This window comes from Lactuca virosa, chromosome 2, assembly GCF_052849685.1.
Source record: "Lactuca virosa cultivar CGN04683 chromosome 2, Lactuca_virosa_CGN04683_v6, whole genome shotgun sequence".
Classification (NCBI taxonomy): Eukaryota; Viridiplantae; Streptophyta; class Magnoliopsida; order Asterales; family Asteraceae; genus Lactuca; species Lactuca virosa.
This window is the reverse complement of record NC_136427.1, coordinates 193,132,413-193,150,134: the sequence shown is the minus strand read 5'-3', so window position 1 is coordinate 193,150,134 and position 17,722 is coordinate 193,132,413. Positions and strand designations below refer to the sequence as shown.

General features: G+C 31.1%; 1 protein-coding gene across 1 annotated transcript; it reads left to right on the top strand.

Moving 5' to 3' along the window:
* The first annotated feature begins 15,962 nt into the window (after positions 1-15,962).
* On the top strand, positions 15,963-17,291 carry LOC145159934 (E3 ubiquitin-protein ligase ATL6-like). The gene has a single exon (XM_079078988.1). It carries the CDS (start codon positions 16,293-16,295, stop codon positions 17,283-17,285), a length of 993 nt encoding a protein of 330 aa, XP_078935114.1. The 5' UTR covers positions 15,963-16,292; the 3' UTR covers positions 17,286-17,291.
* Positions 17,292-17,722: the final 431 nt, after the last annotated feature.

Below are 17,722 nucleotides of genomic sequence, written 5' to 3'. Positions count from 1 at the left end.
TTGCTTGTTGTTGCCTTGCATTGGTACAAGTAGCATAGTTTGATGGTTTGGTGAGGATGGGGAATTTGGGTAGTTACATTCCAGTTTATGTCTTAGTATTGATACCGTTTGGACATATCTTTGAGTTTTCTTAACACTTGTTTTTGAGAACTTGTTTTGATTTGGTTTATGAACTTTATTTTGATGAATGATGTTTTTGGTAATAAAAGTAACATTGGTGATGTTTTCATAAAATTCAAAATAAGACTTCCGCTAACGTATTCTGTTAAATAAATGTTTTAAAAAGAAAAATAGAAAAAATCGGTGAAAAATCATGATGTTACATCATGTAAGCTAAGAAAATTTTGACATGATGAGGAAAAATATATTGGTTAACCAGCTAGCATAACTTAAAGTCAAAAAGGATTTGGTATGTGTTGCCTGCCAATATAGTAAAGCACATTCGTTACCCTATGAGATATCAAGTTGCCAATTCAAATATCCTCTATAACTCGTGCACTAAGATGTTTTGAACATGTGAAACAATATTCAATCAAAGTTATAAGATACGTGGTAACTTTAATTGATGATTTATGTTGATGTGTATGTGTATACTTCATGAAGGAAAAGTCAGAAGTATTCATCAAATTTAAAGATTTTAAATGGAAGTTGAGTGAGAAATGAAGTGTAACATTGGTTTCTTATGTTCAGATAATGGTAGAGTGTGCCTTCTAAATGAGTTTACAAGATACTTGAAGGAAAAAAAATATCAAACGATAACTAACCTGCCCTCATATGGCACAACTGAATGACATTTCAGAGAGAGAACCATCATTTGTCTGAGATTTTTGGGATCATGTTGCATGACAAGAAAATGATTGGTTTCTCTCTGGAAGAAGGTATGAACACAAAAAAATTTGTGATAAACAAAATTCCTTAACAAGGACTTCTCCTTTTAAAAGATATGGAATGTAAAGCCAAACATATGCCACTTTCATGTATTTGTTTTCTTTTGTTATGTTTTGTACCTAATAATGTCAATAGAAAGATAGAGAAGAAAGAAAAGGGTGGTGTTGTCATGATCCCACCACAGGAAGGTGCTACACGTCGAGGAATGTTGTGCTCGGTGATTTCTCACCATGATAGGTGATTAATGGCAATGCAACGAGCCGTCTGTGATCATTATAATTCCACATACGGGTGATGTGGATTAGAACAAGCTTATACTATAATGAGAGCCCGAGAACAAGGTTATATTAAATATGCAAATTATCGAGAGAATAAATAGTGGTGTTTTGGAGGGGATAAAGTTTAGATATAAATGTTGAACTTGTAGTCTTGAATAGGATAAATGTTGGACATAGTTTGCCAAAAAGAGTCGATTAAGGTTGTTGTCATGGTATTGAGTTTCATATTGTGTAGTATTTACATACAACTTATTCTATGATTTACAATAGAAAAAACTAAACATACAATTAAGAATCCTAGTATTTTATGTAATAACTATAATCCTTCAAAAATGCCAAAAACATTTGCATAAAAATCAACCAACACAACCATAACAATTAACGAATCATAAGTTACAATCAAAAAAAGGAAATACACAAACCTAGTTGCATTCAAATGTTGTTAAAAGAAGTTGCATTCAAATCAAAAATAATTAATGGGTTGTTTTTATAACATCGTATATGGGATTTATAAAAAATAAATATTTAATAGTTAAATATTTAAACAACCCATTAAAGTTTTAAATATCAACAACATTTTTTTTAATATCAACAACATTTAAATATTGATATCTTTATAATTATTACCAAAAATACATCAAAATTTCGAGGACGATGAACAAGTAAAAGGAAAAAACAAAAAGTAAAAGTAGTCATAATTAATCGAGATATTCAAAAAAGAATATAAGAAACAATTATGAATTAACAAATATAAAAAAATTAAGAATCAAACAATATATTTAAAAATAATTCCCAATAAATGATCCAATTAAACCAACAATTATTAACGTAACCAAGAACACCAACCATAGGGTTTGATCAAAATTTACTTTTGGTTGAAGTGGAGACCGTTTGATCGGTAAATTGTAGTAAAAAATGATCATTTATATCGATATCCACATGAGCTTGATGAATCTATTGATAAGACCGGATCGATTTAGAGGAATCTAAATTCTATTCTACTTGCTCTGATACCGGTTGTTGGTCTTTTACGATTCATTTAACCAACAACACAAGAAAACTAATTAAGAACACAAAGAATACTTTGAAACTAAATCTTTATTGATGAGAAATAGTTTCGTAAATACAAGAGATAATCAGATAACATGCTCTAATTATGAACACACTCTTGGATAACATTCACAAACAATTTTATCAAATATATATAACCAAAGACTAAAGACACCATGGTTTATAAATACTAGGTCCGTTGTAGATGCAATCCCTAAAGATAGGGGAGTCTTCGATTAACAGAAACTCTATCTTTAAGAGATCCTTATTACAAAGTAATAGGATCTGTACTTTTAGCACAAGAATCCGTATTCACGGTGCCAGGTCTTCAAGTAATACAATGTGGCCATTAACGTAAACACATGTTAAGATAATCATCGACATCTTCAACATTATTGACTCATGAAATCACGTGGTTTGTCTCAACACATTAAAATTAGAATCAGAATGTTGAACACGGATTAGTTTGGCTAAATGGTCATTTTTGAAGATTTTGCGTGAAATGGAGTTTCAACACCTTTTGTATGACCATATAAATCAATTTGTTAAGCCATGTGGATTACACTAATTGGAAGAAATATGTGTTAGGTTTGTACAACTTAAAAAATCATTTCCCGGTCCTTACAAAATGTTGCACAACCTTACAAAGTCATTTTTACATGTTTTATAGATGTTGTAGTAAAGAGACTTTTGAATAGTGTTTATTTATGAAGAATGTAAGGGGATGTTTGATTACCCATTCCGATGAGATGTTTTCGTCTGACCCGGTCTGGTTAGAATGTTTGATTTGTGAAGATTATGCGTCTGACCAAACCCATGTATCTGACTCAGTCCAAAATAAATGCTGACTCGGTCCGCCAAAAGAAATAGTTGACCAAGAAAAAAGAAAATTATTGCCCCCAGTTACCCAACGACACTCCAAACGTCTCATTCACCTCATGGACGACGAACATACTCCATCGCGGACATCTTCCATCGCTACCCTTGTCCTCCATCTCCATCTCGATCTATGCTATATTCAACATTTGTCATCGTCGACTTCTTCTACACTATTCTTCTTCTTGTCGTCCGGGACTTCTTCCATCATCACCATTCTTCTTCTTTAATCGATTCATGAAATTGATTTCATGAAATCATTTTTGAAAATGATTCATGAAATTGTTTTTGAAATCAATTGTTATCGAATCAATACATTCAGTTGCAGGTTCTCTACATCGATTTCATGTTCTTCCTTGTAATCGATTCATAAAAAAAAGAACGATGGTCCTCTCAATTCAGGTATTTCACTAGAATTCCTGATTTTTTATGAAGTTTTAATTTCTATATTACTTATATTTGTTGGATGCTTTAGGTTACTGAAATCAATTTCATGTTCTACCTTGAAATCGATTCATAATCTACGTTATTTGTTAACATCTTTTTCTAAGGGATCTTTTTGTAGTTATCTGTCTAAACATGATCAAAACAACTAGTTGCCCAGAGCAATTTTGGATGGATAATTATGATTGAGTTTTGTATCTGTTCATTAGTTTTTACTATCTCGATGTTTATTTTCTTTTTCTGTTTTTATGAACTAATTATTAATAAAAAATATATTAGTTTCGATATTCATCTAGAGCAGTCTTCTCTCCTGGAGTACATAATTGGTTGGATGCAATGGAATCCTCATCTCCCACTCACCAAAACCATGATATAGGTATTGAGGAATGCCTTGTTGGCCTTTTTGTTGATGCTGCCTTGCTGGGTTTTTATACAAAATTAGTTTCAAAAACATAAAATTTAGGCAACGGAAGACTTGTAAATTTTGAATAACAAAAACAAGTTAAACCCACCAAGGATCATATTGCAAGTTGTAGAAAGATTAAATACCAACCAAAGAAGAATATGGAGAAATCACAACCTTTGTAGTTCTTTGGATCCTCTTGGGAGGCTTGGAAGTTGATGAAGAATGGTGAACTTAGGAGACACCAACAATGACTCAACTTGATGTAGAATTCTACTTCTTTTGTATAAAATTCTTAAGAATCTTAAGCTTTATGTTCTTATCAAAATAAGAACAAAAAGAGAGCATAAAAAGAAGGTAATATTTAAAGGGATGAACAAAATGGAGAGAGTATCACACACTACATGCATGTTACGGTTTTGTATCACTAAAAAGAACCATAATGAAAGCCTTTGATGCTAGTATTTAAAGTAAGAAAAAAGTCCATAAGTCTTTAACCATATAGCACTTTATCACTTTAGACAAACATGTCCCCCATGCTTGTAAGACTAGCCATGCCTTTCATTAAGATAATCAAAAAGTCATACTCTTCCTTTTGACTCTTATTTTCGAAATTAATAAGGCAAAAAGAAGACAAAGATTTTATATTTTATAAACCAAGTTTATAAAATATGAACTTTAACTTTTTGAAAAAAAGACATAAAGAATTCATTTAGTTCAAAATGTTGTACATGACTTATTAATTCATATCATATGAATTATATATAATGTTACTTGCTAATGAAAATTATTATTTCCTAGATATAAATAATTTCCAATTTAATTATAAGAGTTTATTAAATATTTATTAAATCCGTTTTCTAATAAATAATTTGTTATATCAAGTTATTGTTAACGTGACCATTAGTATCATATGTTAATTAGCAATATCACTTTAATATGATTCTTGAGTATACTAGATCTTTCAATCTCCCACTTGCACAAGATTCATATTAGATTGATATAGACAGTGGTGAATGTCTAACAACATTTCACTGCCCCCATTAACATACGACTTTATGTCATTCTATCAACGCCCAATTTCCAAAAAGATCCAAGCTACAATTGGTGTATAAGGTAAGTTTATCAGTTATCCCTTTGTAACAGACATCATGCTAAACATGAGATATGGATCACAATCAATCTAATATGGTGTTCAACTTTTGGTAAGGCTCCTTAGATGTCTAACTCTCAACACATAGGAGGAACAAATACCATCTTGACTACATAAGCTTCTTGTATAGTTCACACCATACCTGAAAATGGCTTTTATAACTTTCCGCTTAAGGACCAACGTTTGACCATATCTAAGCACGGTACTCCCTACACTTAAGTCCCATTATGTATCTCAGGTGTTAAGGATAGAAAGATAGTACTGTTTAATCAAGTATCATTCATGATAACCATCCATGGGATGATCTTGATGCAAGTTAGTTAAATACTAGTTCTCTGACAAATACCTATGAAACTTGGTTACAACCTATTGCCTACCTTCATCCACTGACAGTCAACCAATCCAATTCATATTAGTTTTACTTCATAATTTCTCCCACAGTTATAACCGACTATGAACTTTTAGAATAATAAGATTATTCATGGATTAAACATGTTAATATAGAACATAACAAGTATTGATGTTATGATCATATCCCATCATATGAAAACATTACATAATAGTTGTTACAATGTTTCAATATCCAAATACTAAATCCAAATCAATATCACATTTCTAGAATAATAAAGACTTCTGGTTGAAGTGTGACCATTCATACTTAGCTCAAAAGAAGGACTTTGTTAATGGGTTCGATTAAACTTAATTTGTGTGAATTTTGCGAATACTATCATCTCCATATTTGACTTTACTCTAGGTATAGTTAAATGTCTTGGAGTATATGATTAATGTTCTTTCATGACATAGAGTCTCTTAGCTCGATGAAGTATACTCTCGAAGTCATAAAGATTTCTATGTGATCCTTGAATGGCAGAAATCAACATATTTTTTCAACGAACTCATTCATCCAATCATATTAGATTTCAAATTCTAAAGTAGTGTATTCTTATTTTGTAGTATATTGTGTCATGTTGTTTTGCTTGGTCTTCATTCCAACTAAACTTACTCTTCATCCCACAATAAAGTCATAATTCAATTATAATTCATAATTATATACATTTGTTAAGAAATCAGAATCTTATGTAGCTCTTTACATGAAGATTTTATTCTAAACTATACATTCTCTTAGTTCTTCTAAAGAACTATTAGAATGTTCCTATAGTCATCCGGTGACTTAACCATGTATTTAATTGGTATATTATGATATGCTCATAGAATGATCATATACCAAGTCATGCATAATATGACATAAATGATGGATTCATATGCCAAGCAAATCGAATATAAACCATTTTATCTAGTCCAAACCTATAAACTAGGTTTCTTTTGAGGCTGGCCCAAAACTATTGCCATGTGACAATGTCAAGATTCCTCCAAAGGAATTTTGTGTCGTGATCCCTTTCAAGATATTGTCTATATTTTAATAAAGATATAGAATTTTAACATTCATTTTATCAATATCTATATATTTTACATTCCAAGAATGTGTCTTGTTCTTTCTAAGTCTTTCATTTTAGAAACACTTTCCGAGTCAAGGTGAAAAGGCATGGCATGGACACAATGTAATTTTTCATGATTAAGTATGTCTCATTCATACAAGATTAGGAATGTCACGATGCTCCTACTAGTTCTTAGTAAACACACATGTTCTATTCATTTTGAAATAAAAGCATACCTTATGGTTTCATATTAAAATGATGATTACAACATTGAGATGTTTGCTTTATATCCACAAGTGGATCTCAAGCTTTACACATTTTGTTAGGATAACATGAATTAAGAAAACCTCCAGGCTAACCTATATAGATATCTTCTAGTAGATGTCTATTAAGAAAAAGCGGTCTTTCTTGAAATCCATTTGTTATATCTCATATTAGGAATATGAACTTATAGTAAATAATATTATTGTTGATCTAATCATAGCTACTTGTGAAAAAGGTTTGATCATAGTCAATGATATGAGTATGAGAAAATCCTTTTATAACAAGTCTTACTTTAAATGTGTATAGTTACCCATGTAATATATTCTTTCAAGAAGAATCACTTACTCCTTCTAGCCTTGCTATTGAGAGGAAGTTCAACCAAGATCATGCTTAATTATCATACATGGATTACATCTCATGTTAATTACTCTAAGTCATTAATCAAATTTGAGATCTGACATCGCATCTTGGTATTTAATGGATTTTCCAGAAACCATCAATAAAGGCTCATCAATGAGAGATTTCACATTTCTCAAGTCATAGATGATTTATACCACTAATGCGAACAATTTATGTTTATGAATAGCTATTACTCAAGTTTATCAATCCCTTGTTAAAACTAGTGCCAACTTTTATTGCATCAGGTTATGGTTCTTGAGCTGCTTCAAGTTCCATGTACCTCCCACTCGCTTTGTCATTAGAAGCTTGATTTCTACTAACACAACTACTAGAGGAATAAGAAATCTTATTCTCGGTGGGTTTGCATATAATAATCTAAGCCACATTTAGAGTATTATATAATATGTATTTAGTAGATTTTGGGTTTAAAAGTTTTAGTCCAACATAAGCTTTAAATCCATAAAACATTTAAATAAGATAGGGATGAAGCCTTTCCATACAAAATCTTATGAAGAAAATGTTATATCTACTAGTTAGTTGGTGTTTGTACTCAAGGTACAAATGATAGTGTTCTAGGTGTTATCCCAATGATATAAAAAGAGGACATTTCTATAAATTAGAGACTAAATCACATCAAGTAAGATTTAATTCATCCATTATTATCATTAAGGCTTTAGATAGTCTTTACCAGCTTGTATCTCAACTTTATATTTGAAAACTTAAACAAAGATTTCAGAATTATGTTTTACCATGTAAATATAATTATAACTACTATAGTTGTTTATAAAGTTGATTTGGTATCTTATGGTTAATCTTAGACATTCATTAGAAAGGATGTCATATACCATAGTGTATAGTTCCTTAGTAATTATTTTCTCTACTACTTAGTGAAAATATCATTAGGAATCTTTTATATATAAATAAGATTTACATATGTCAAATAAACTACATTATTTGCCTTCAAATATCCCTTTCTTGAGGTTGGAATATGTAAATGTTATTTATATAATAAAGACAACAATGTGAAATATGAGTTCGATTTAAAACAAGTTTAAGTCAAAAGTATTTTTCATATAGAACTTCTTATTTATAAAATATTGATATTTACTTTATAATTCTTATTAAGAGATCTAGTCTCATAAAAAGATTTTTAATCATTTCCGAATATGAAGGTGACCGTTATGAAAAACGATTTAAGTAAATAGTCAATCATTCATAAATTAAACTGATACATACATTTAGGCAAGCTAAATTAAAACATGCATTTTTCCAAACAAACATTGTTTCATAATACAAGTGCATTATGTTCCTAGCATAATTAATAAACTGAACTCCAAGAGTGTAGTTCCAACTTGATTGTGCTTAACTAGTTACTGTTCGGTAAATATTTGCAAACCATTTACAAATATTAAATTAACATTTAAGTACCAAGTACCTAAGTGTTATATGAAAAGTATGAGTTCTATCTAGTAGATACCTCAAGTACTAGTCTCTTCTAGACTTTCTTTCCATATAAGAGGATCAGATCCTCTTATACTGTCCAGTTTCTCCATAAAAGAAACAAGATCCATCTGTGTGGGCCTTATTCGATTTTTTAGGCTTAAAGGTGTACAGTCCATAAAACATGAGTCTCCTAGATCACACAAGGTGGCTTCTTTTGGCTTTGTACTATTCTTAGTGTGATGCCTTTACTTGGTATCATGTTCATGCTTATTGTTCAAAGCAAATAGTTTAGGATTACGACCTTTAAGAGTATACAATTTCATATCTCTCACGAGATTGTCTCTTAAGACATGAACTCATTCTTGAAGTTGTATCTAGTGAATGTTATTGTTTCATTAAGTCATTAAAGAAAATGACAAACCATGGTAATAAAAATGGATTATTAACTACAAAAGTTAGCAAAATTTATTTAGTATTTTTAATATTTAAACCAAATAAATGGTTAGGTATCATTTATCTCATCCATTTGAATTCAACCCGATAGATATCAGTTATCATTTATATCTTACTATATAATTATTAGATTTATGAGATCACTAATAACAAATTTAATTAGACATGTTTGATCCCATCTATGTATCAGAACTCTCTTTCTTATGTGACATTTATCAAAAAAGATTTCCGATTAAACCATCCAAATTGAAAAACTTGTGTAATCGGCCTATAACTTGGTTAAAGAAATCGCAACGACACCTCGACCATCAAAGGATAACACTAAACAGTTAGGTATCCTTTATCCCACTAGTGCATACAAGAGATGTGTAAATGTTCTCCAAATATGGATTGCATAGATTCGATGTTTGTAAAAAGTTCTTTTATATGTTTTATAATTCTAGTCTTAAAAACATATGATATCATGATTATTACATGTATATAATAAACAATGGTACCAATTTTCAAAAAAAAATCACTTTTAAAGGTTCTATATAAAAAGCTATTTGTTATATAATTTTAATGCGATTCAATTTTAATAACCGGTATTAAGTTTGAGTACATTCGAACCTTTTATATCTTTAATAAAACTTACTTTTATTACTTATATATTTGGAGTTTGTATAAGTTACAAAAATCACCATTTTAAAACTTATATTTGAGTATTTCAAAATGGGACGTTATTAAAATTTTTATAAAACCGGATTTTATTTTAAAACAATAACTTGTTATATCTCATATCCACATTATAAATTTTGAAAACCAAACTCCATGTGATATTTATTTTGTCCAAAAACTATATTAGCATGTGAAAAACTAATTTATCAACCACATATAATAATTGCATAAAATAAACAACACAAACATACATAAAAATAAATGTGAATAAACATAACCAACTAATGACATTTTCTATGAGTCAACACAACAAATGCCAAGACCATTTCTAAAAGGACAATTTAAGGGACCAAAAAATCTTCTTGTAATGTTGTTGTAGAAGCCCCCGCTTGAGAAAACACCAATTGCTTGCAAAAGATTGGAAAAGCTTCTTGAAAGCAATATTTCAGCAACTGTCGTTAAAAGTCCAATAGGCCTTAAGAAAGCATTAGTGACACTTTTCAAAAACTGTCACTAACTTTCAACATGCTTCTTAATCTCGAAAATTGCTCTTTGGTCTTCAAAAAATGGCTCCAACTTCATTTATAGTTACATTTTGTAAAATAAATAAATTCTAAAAAATTAATCTATTACTTACAAAAATAAACCAAGAAAACTAATCTATTTAATTTATTACATACCATATGAATAAATAAAGTATTACAACTATTTTTATAATAAAAAAACGAACACAACAACATAACAAACACAACGGTCATTGGCTAGTTTATGCACATCATGCATATCAACATACACATTAAACAACCTTTGTTTTTCTAAAACAACTTTAGATGACAAAAGATGCGTGAAACGTTTGTCACAAAAAAAATAACAATTATAAAGTTGTCATAGAAAATATTATGAACTTGTTTTTATACAAAACCAAGTTATCCATATTCTCCAAAAACTATGATTTTCAAAAATCAAAAAATCTAACCAAACTTGCAATGTGACACTTGATACCAATTGTTGGGTTTTTATACAAAATTAGTTTCAAAAATATAAAATTTAGGCAACGGAAGACTTATAAATTTTGAATAACATAAACAAGTTAAACCCACCAATGATCATCTTGCAAGTTGTAGAAAGATTAAACACCAACCAAAGAAGAAGATGGAGAAATCATAACCTTTGTAGTTCTTTGGATCCTCTTGGAAGACTTGAAAGTTGATGAAGAATGATGAACTTAAGAGACACCAACAATGACTCAACTCGATGTAGAATGCTAGTTTTTTTGTATAAAACTCTTAAGACTCTTAAGCTTTATGTTCTTATCAAAATAAGAACACAATGAGAGCATAAAAAACAAGTAATCTTCAAATGGATGAACAAAATGGAGAGAGTATCACACACTACATGTATGTTATGGTTTTGTATCACCAAAAAGAACCAAAATGAAAGCCTTTAATGCTAGTATTTAAAGTAAGAACAAAGTCCATAAGTCTTTAACCATATAATAATTTATCACTTTAGACAAACATGTCCCTCATGATTGTAAGACTAGTCATGCTTTTTATTAAGATAATAAAAAACCATACTCTTCCTTTTGACTCTTATTTTAGAAATTAATAAGGCAAAAAGAAGTCAAAGGTTTTATATTTAATGAACCAAGTTTATAAAATATAAACTTTAACTTTTTGTTAAAAGAGAAAAAGAATTAATATAATTCAAAATGTAACTTATTATTTCATACCATATGAATTATATATAATGTTATTTGCTAATAAAAATTATTATTTCCTAGAAATAAATAATTTCCAATTTAATTATAAGAGTTTATTAAATATTTATTTAAACCAATTTCTAATAAATAATCAATTATATCAAGTTGTTAATGTGACCCATTTGTATCATATGTTAATTAGCAATATCACTTTAATATGATTATTGAGAATACTAGATCTTTCATGGAGTACGTATGCTTTCTCTTGGTTGTGTGTGTTGTAATCTTTAATCTCTTTGTAAATGTTATCCTTTGTTGTGATGACTGTTTATGATATGTATATATTTTCTTGTTTGGTGTCGATCTCATATTCTTTATGGTGATGACTATTAATGATATATATTGGCATCTATGGAATCAAGACATTACTATTCAAATCTTGATTATTTTTATATTTGAAAAAAGCTTCCAAACAACCCTTTTAGTCAATACAAATTTGTTTTTACATGGCATAATAAAGGAAAGTATTTTGCTATGTTGATTTGTAAAAACTAAATGAGAAATTGAAAAACTAGAACTATGAAAATACATAATGTTATAAAATAATATGTTGCAAGAAAATCAGAAGGGTAAAATGGTCATTCTTATCATTCAGTCCATCCAGTCAGACGCGTAATCAAACAGCCTGGTTGTAGTCATATGTAGATTCAGTTATCACTTCAGACCCAATCATGACTTTTACTTAGTCAGCCCTGAATCGGTCAACAACTATCAAACAACCCCTAAGTCTTATACTTGTTTGTATCGACTCTTAATGATAAAATGACACTTTAGGGATGAGAAAAAGGATTTCAATGAAAGATGTTTTAAAAGACTTTGAGATCTATTAATTATGTTGATTCCACAGCAAGGTAAGTTCATTGGCAAGAACATATGCCCCTTAATAGACTATACTTTGATGTCTTTTAGTAATTTATCTTATAATTTATATAAGTATTTTATTTAAAATACTATATGTAAAACATGTTGAATTCGTGAAATGAACTTTACAAAAAAATATCAATAATTTCCTTATTAAATTTTCTCTTTAAAAAAAATCAGTAATTTGGTGATCAGCATAAGCATGTGCATTCACTTAGGATGAATTGATGACTTGTGTCACCAACTATGACTCAGGTTCCTATGGGGATGTTATGATGAGGTGACAACATTCTAGAAATCACTTACTTGTACATGAGGCTAGCTACCTCTCGTGTGGTTTATGTATGAAGGGCACACATTACTAACATTTGGAATCGATGTGTGTATAGAGTGTTATGTGCAACCTTTACACAGTCTATTTAACATCTTTAATGAAGTGTAAGGTAATTTAGACTTGATATTAGGGATAAGTTTTATAACCGAAAAATCGATATGAAACCGTAACTTGTTGCAACAGATTAGGTATTCGGTCCAGTTCCCCCAATTCATCATTTTTTGGTTTGGGTTCTTTCGGTTTCGGCCCAGTTCCAGTCGAACTTAGGTTGGTTTCGGTGCCGAACACCTTTTTAGATAGCATACTTCATAATTGAACCAAACCGGAACCGATTAGTGGTATTCAGTCTGGTTTCCGATTCCCCATTCACTCCTTAATCGGTTTTTGATTCTTTCGATTCTGGTTCGGTCCGGGTCGGTTTCCGACTGATTTACATCCCTACTTGATATGACTTGTGTTGGGATTTAGAAGCATACACATTGCATCCTAAAAGTTGTTGATTTAATCTTGATGATTTGATGATGTTTTATAATGCCTATATTTAAATGTTTCTTTCCCTAGGTGATGATTATTTACTTTTCTTTTGATGATTTTGAAAATGTTTTTGGGGTTTACGTTGTATAACAAATATGTCGATCCCTTATATTTAACCAATGTTGAACCTCAATAAAGCTTACTTGGTTCCCAAGCCCAACCTACATATTTTGACATGTGCCCAGATTAGACACTTTAGTTGAAGGCTAAAGACCAATATAACTTCGGATATTTAGAAGATGTTGTATTCAGAATTCAAATTGTATGTAGGGTTGTTTACTTTACCTCTGTCTCTTGATTATTTTGTTATATATGCTTTGACACTTTAAACAATTTTAATTGTTAAGAACTTGATTGTTAACCAATATCCAACTTAAAAAATTCTAAATAACATAAAGTAAAATAGTGTAATGCCTTTGGGTCTCTAATATGTTATGTTTGCAGACGTCTAATATTTGAAGACAATGTACTAAGTCAAGACTTTGAATTAAATCACATATGAAACATTTGAAGGGAGCTACAAATTCATAAAAACTTATTCGACTCGATTCCTTTTATCCATTAAGCAAAACAACTGGGGTTTTTAAGACAAACCAATGACATAGTGTGTTCGTTGACCATACCAATACCATGAGTTGGACAATGGCCAAATGTTTGTTGTCCCTGCTCACTCATAATTCAAATTTGATGAAAAGTAGTTCAAAATATTCAAAATCTTTTAGAGACGCAAATAAGATATCATCGACATTGAGTAAGACAACAAAATACTTGCATTATCAATGTGAATGAATTGAAAAAAAAAAAAAGACATGTGACAATAACGAGCATCGAAGATCTCCTTTGAAAGAAAGGGATGTGTAAAAGATGAGGTTGACAAGTGAAAAGGATATACAAGAATTTGAGGTTGAGGTTAAGGTTCAAAGGTGTCACTTTTTGTAAGAAACCTATTAGAAAAATGTTGAAAAAATTTGGAGGCAGGTTTTCCATATTTAGGTTGTGTTATATTTGCATATGTATTTCACATGCAACATAAAAATAACAGTAAAAACAATATATCTACTAGTTATTTGTAATCTTTCGACCACAATTTCATATTTAACAATCATGTCTCCTACATTCTTAAAAGTTCATCAATTCATTCTTAATTAATCCAGATAAAAAATTATGGTTTTATTGTTGTGGTGAAAGGTATTCACGAGCATATCGATTAAAAAACTGAAAGAAAACAAAATGAAATGAAATTGTGATGAAATGTGTTCACGAGTATATCAATTAAAAAGCTAAAACACCTAATGAAAAGCATGTGGCAATGACTCTTAGGTGATATTATGACATTATAGGGATGAAAAAAGGGTATCGAGAAAGATGTTTTAAAGGATTTTGACATGTATTAATTATGTTGATTCCATATCAAGGTGAGTTCATTACCAAGAACATATGTTCCTTAACATACTATACTTCGATTGTTTTTTTTTTAGTAATTTATCTTATGATGTGAGTAATTTATTTGAAATACAATATGTAAAACATGTTGCATTTATGAAATGAACTTTATAACTTTTTTTAGAAATGGGGATAATATTAGTGTTTTAAAATCAATCTTTCGGTCATAGCATGAGCATTCACTTAGGATGAGTTAATGACTTGTGTAATCAACCGTGACTAAAGTATCCAATGAGGATGTTATGATGATGTGACAACATTCTAGACATGGCTCACTTGCATGCGAGGCTAGCTACCTCTCATGTGGTTTATGTGTGATGAGCACATATTACTAACATTTGGAGTCCATGTGTGTGTTGAGTGTTATGTGCTAATTTTGCACACACTATTCAACATCCTTAATGATGTGTGGGGTAATTTGGACTTGTTATGACTTTGAGTCGGGATTTAGAAGCATATACATCCTAAAAGTTGTTGATTTAACCTTGATGATTTGATGATATCTTGTACAACCTACATTTAAATGCTTCTTTTCCCCGATGATGATCATTTAGTTTTCTTTTGATGATTTTGAAAATGTTTTTGGGGTTTACATGGTATAACTAATGTGTCGAGTTCTCCTATTTGATCCCAAATAGATGAAAAGTAGTTCAAATTTTCCAAAATCTTTTAGAGACACAAATTAGATACCATCGGCATTGAGTAAGACAACAAAGTACTTGCATTATCAACGTGGGCGAATTGAAAAAAGACACGTGACAATAACGAGTACCGAAGAAATAGCCGATCTCCTTTGAGAAGCAACGGGTGTGTACAAGATGAGGTTGGCAAGTGAAAAGGATCTCCAGGAATATGAGGTTGAGATTCAAATGTGTCTCACTTTTTGTAAAAAACCAATCCGAAAAAGGTGAAGGAAAATTGGAAGCAGGTTTGCCATAATTGGGTTGTGTTATATCATGCATATGTATTACATGCATAATAATTTTAATAATAGTAATAATATATCCTCTAGTTATTTATAATATTTCAACCACAATTACATATTGAACAATTGTGGCTCCTACATTCCTAAAAGTTCATCAGTTTAACATAATTACTTTTATATTAATCCGTTTCAATTGATTGCTTAATTAATCCAAATAAATATTTATGGTTTTTATATATGGTTACTTGTGAAAGAAAACAAAATGAAATGAAATTGTGGTGAAAGGTGTTCACGAGTATATCGATTAAAAAGCTGAAACAGCAAATGAAAAGCATGTGGCAATGAATACCGAACTAACCTGGAGATTTTTTGCTTTCTGGAATGAATAATCATTGATCCGCCCACTGTTTTCATCCAAAACTTCACCTAAACTCATGCCATTTAACAATCCCATCGATACCCGTTTGTACTACATTTAGACATATCTCAATCCCATACTCCACCAACACTTACACTCCTCCTCCGCCTCCAGTTATCGGCTGCCGTCAGCCACCTGTCACCATCATATTCTTCCCCCTTGCCCCTTAAATGTATATTTATCCACTTCCTTCCCCTTCACGACAACCTCCGCCGATACATTACTAATACCCACTTCTTCACTTCACCTTAATTCTATCAATTTACAAACTATGGAGTCATGTAACATTTGCCATCGATTATTTATCATACCAGTAGCGATGTTACCACTCGCCGCAGCTCAGTCTTTTAGAGGTTCTTCTTCTTCGGCGTACCCTTACGAGATCGGGGGAACCGTTAGTTCGCCTGTGAAGATAATACTAGCAGTACTCATCTTCGGCATATTCTTAATCGCGTTTTTTTCGTTGTACCTCCGTAAGTGCTTAAATGACTCTGTCGAATCACGCCGGCCTGTTGCGATCGCTAACAATCACCGCACGCGATTGAAATTCCCCTGCGGTCTTGATAGATCGATTGTTGAGTCGTTTCCGGTGTTCCTTTACTCCGATGTGAAAGTGCTGAAAATAGGAAAGGGAGCTTTAGAATGTGCTGTGTGTATAATGGAGTTTGCAGACGACGAAAGGCTTCGATTCTTACCGAAATGTCATCACGTCTTTCATCCTGATTGTATCGACGCTTGGTTAGCTTCTCATACGACGTGTCCAGTTTGCCGAGCTGACCTCACTAAAGCAAACCTCGAAGGTAACTTGGAATTTAATCACGTGTTGGCTCACTCCCAAATCGATGAATCTAGAGCAGAAATTGGATCTCAAGATCATCTAATTCACATAGATGATGAACGAGTGGCTCCGAAGTTTCCGCGTTCGCACTCCACCGGTCATTCATTGGTTCCACTGGGAGAGAATTGTGAGCGATACACATTGAGATTCCCGGAGGAGGTTCGAAAGCAGATTGTGACACTGAAAAGAGCGAAAAGTTGTGGATGCGGCGTTGATTTTCCGATGGAAGGAAGTTCAAGAAGAGGATTGAGAGGTGGTGGAGGAGTTCACGGCGGAGTAAAGCGGTGGAATCCGGATAGGCTATGTGGCAGGTCGGATCTCTGGAACTTCACTGTCACACGGATGCCGGTTTTTATTGCGAAAAGCGGTTCGCTTGGCAAAAGTGATCCGGCTCAATCGTCATCATCAACCTCTGATCCAGTTTAAATCTGTTTGTTTTTTTTTTTTTTTTTTTTTTTTTTTTTTTTTTTTTGCCTTCAAATCGGATAAGTTTCGTATATTTTGATAGGTTAAAATTCTGACAAATTTGCCTAAAGAAACCTCCATTTGAGAAGTTATGAGGTAAAGATGTTTAGCAATAAGCTTTGATCTTTTTTTTTCTATTTTATAGGTTTTTAAAACTAAAATTAAAAAGAAAAATCTTTTATATTTTATGAGGAAAAGACAAAAAATAACTACTTATTATAATCACTTTTCATAAAATAGTAAAAAAATAAGAATTTTTAAATTTGAACCACAAATCATAGGTGAGGGTTAGAGGGTTTGAAGACTGTGGTTTTATTATTTTGATTGTGATTTTAATCTCTGTATAAAAAATTGGCTATTTTTCCAAAATCATAGAGGACATATGCCATTTACGATTT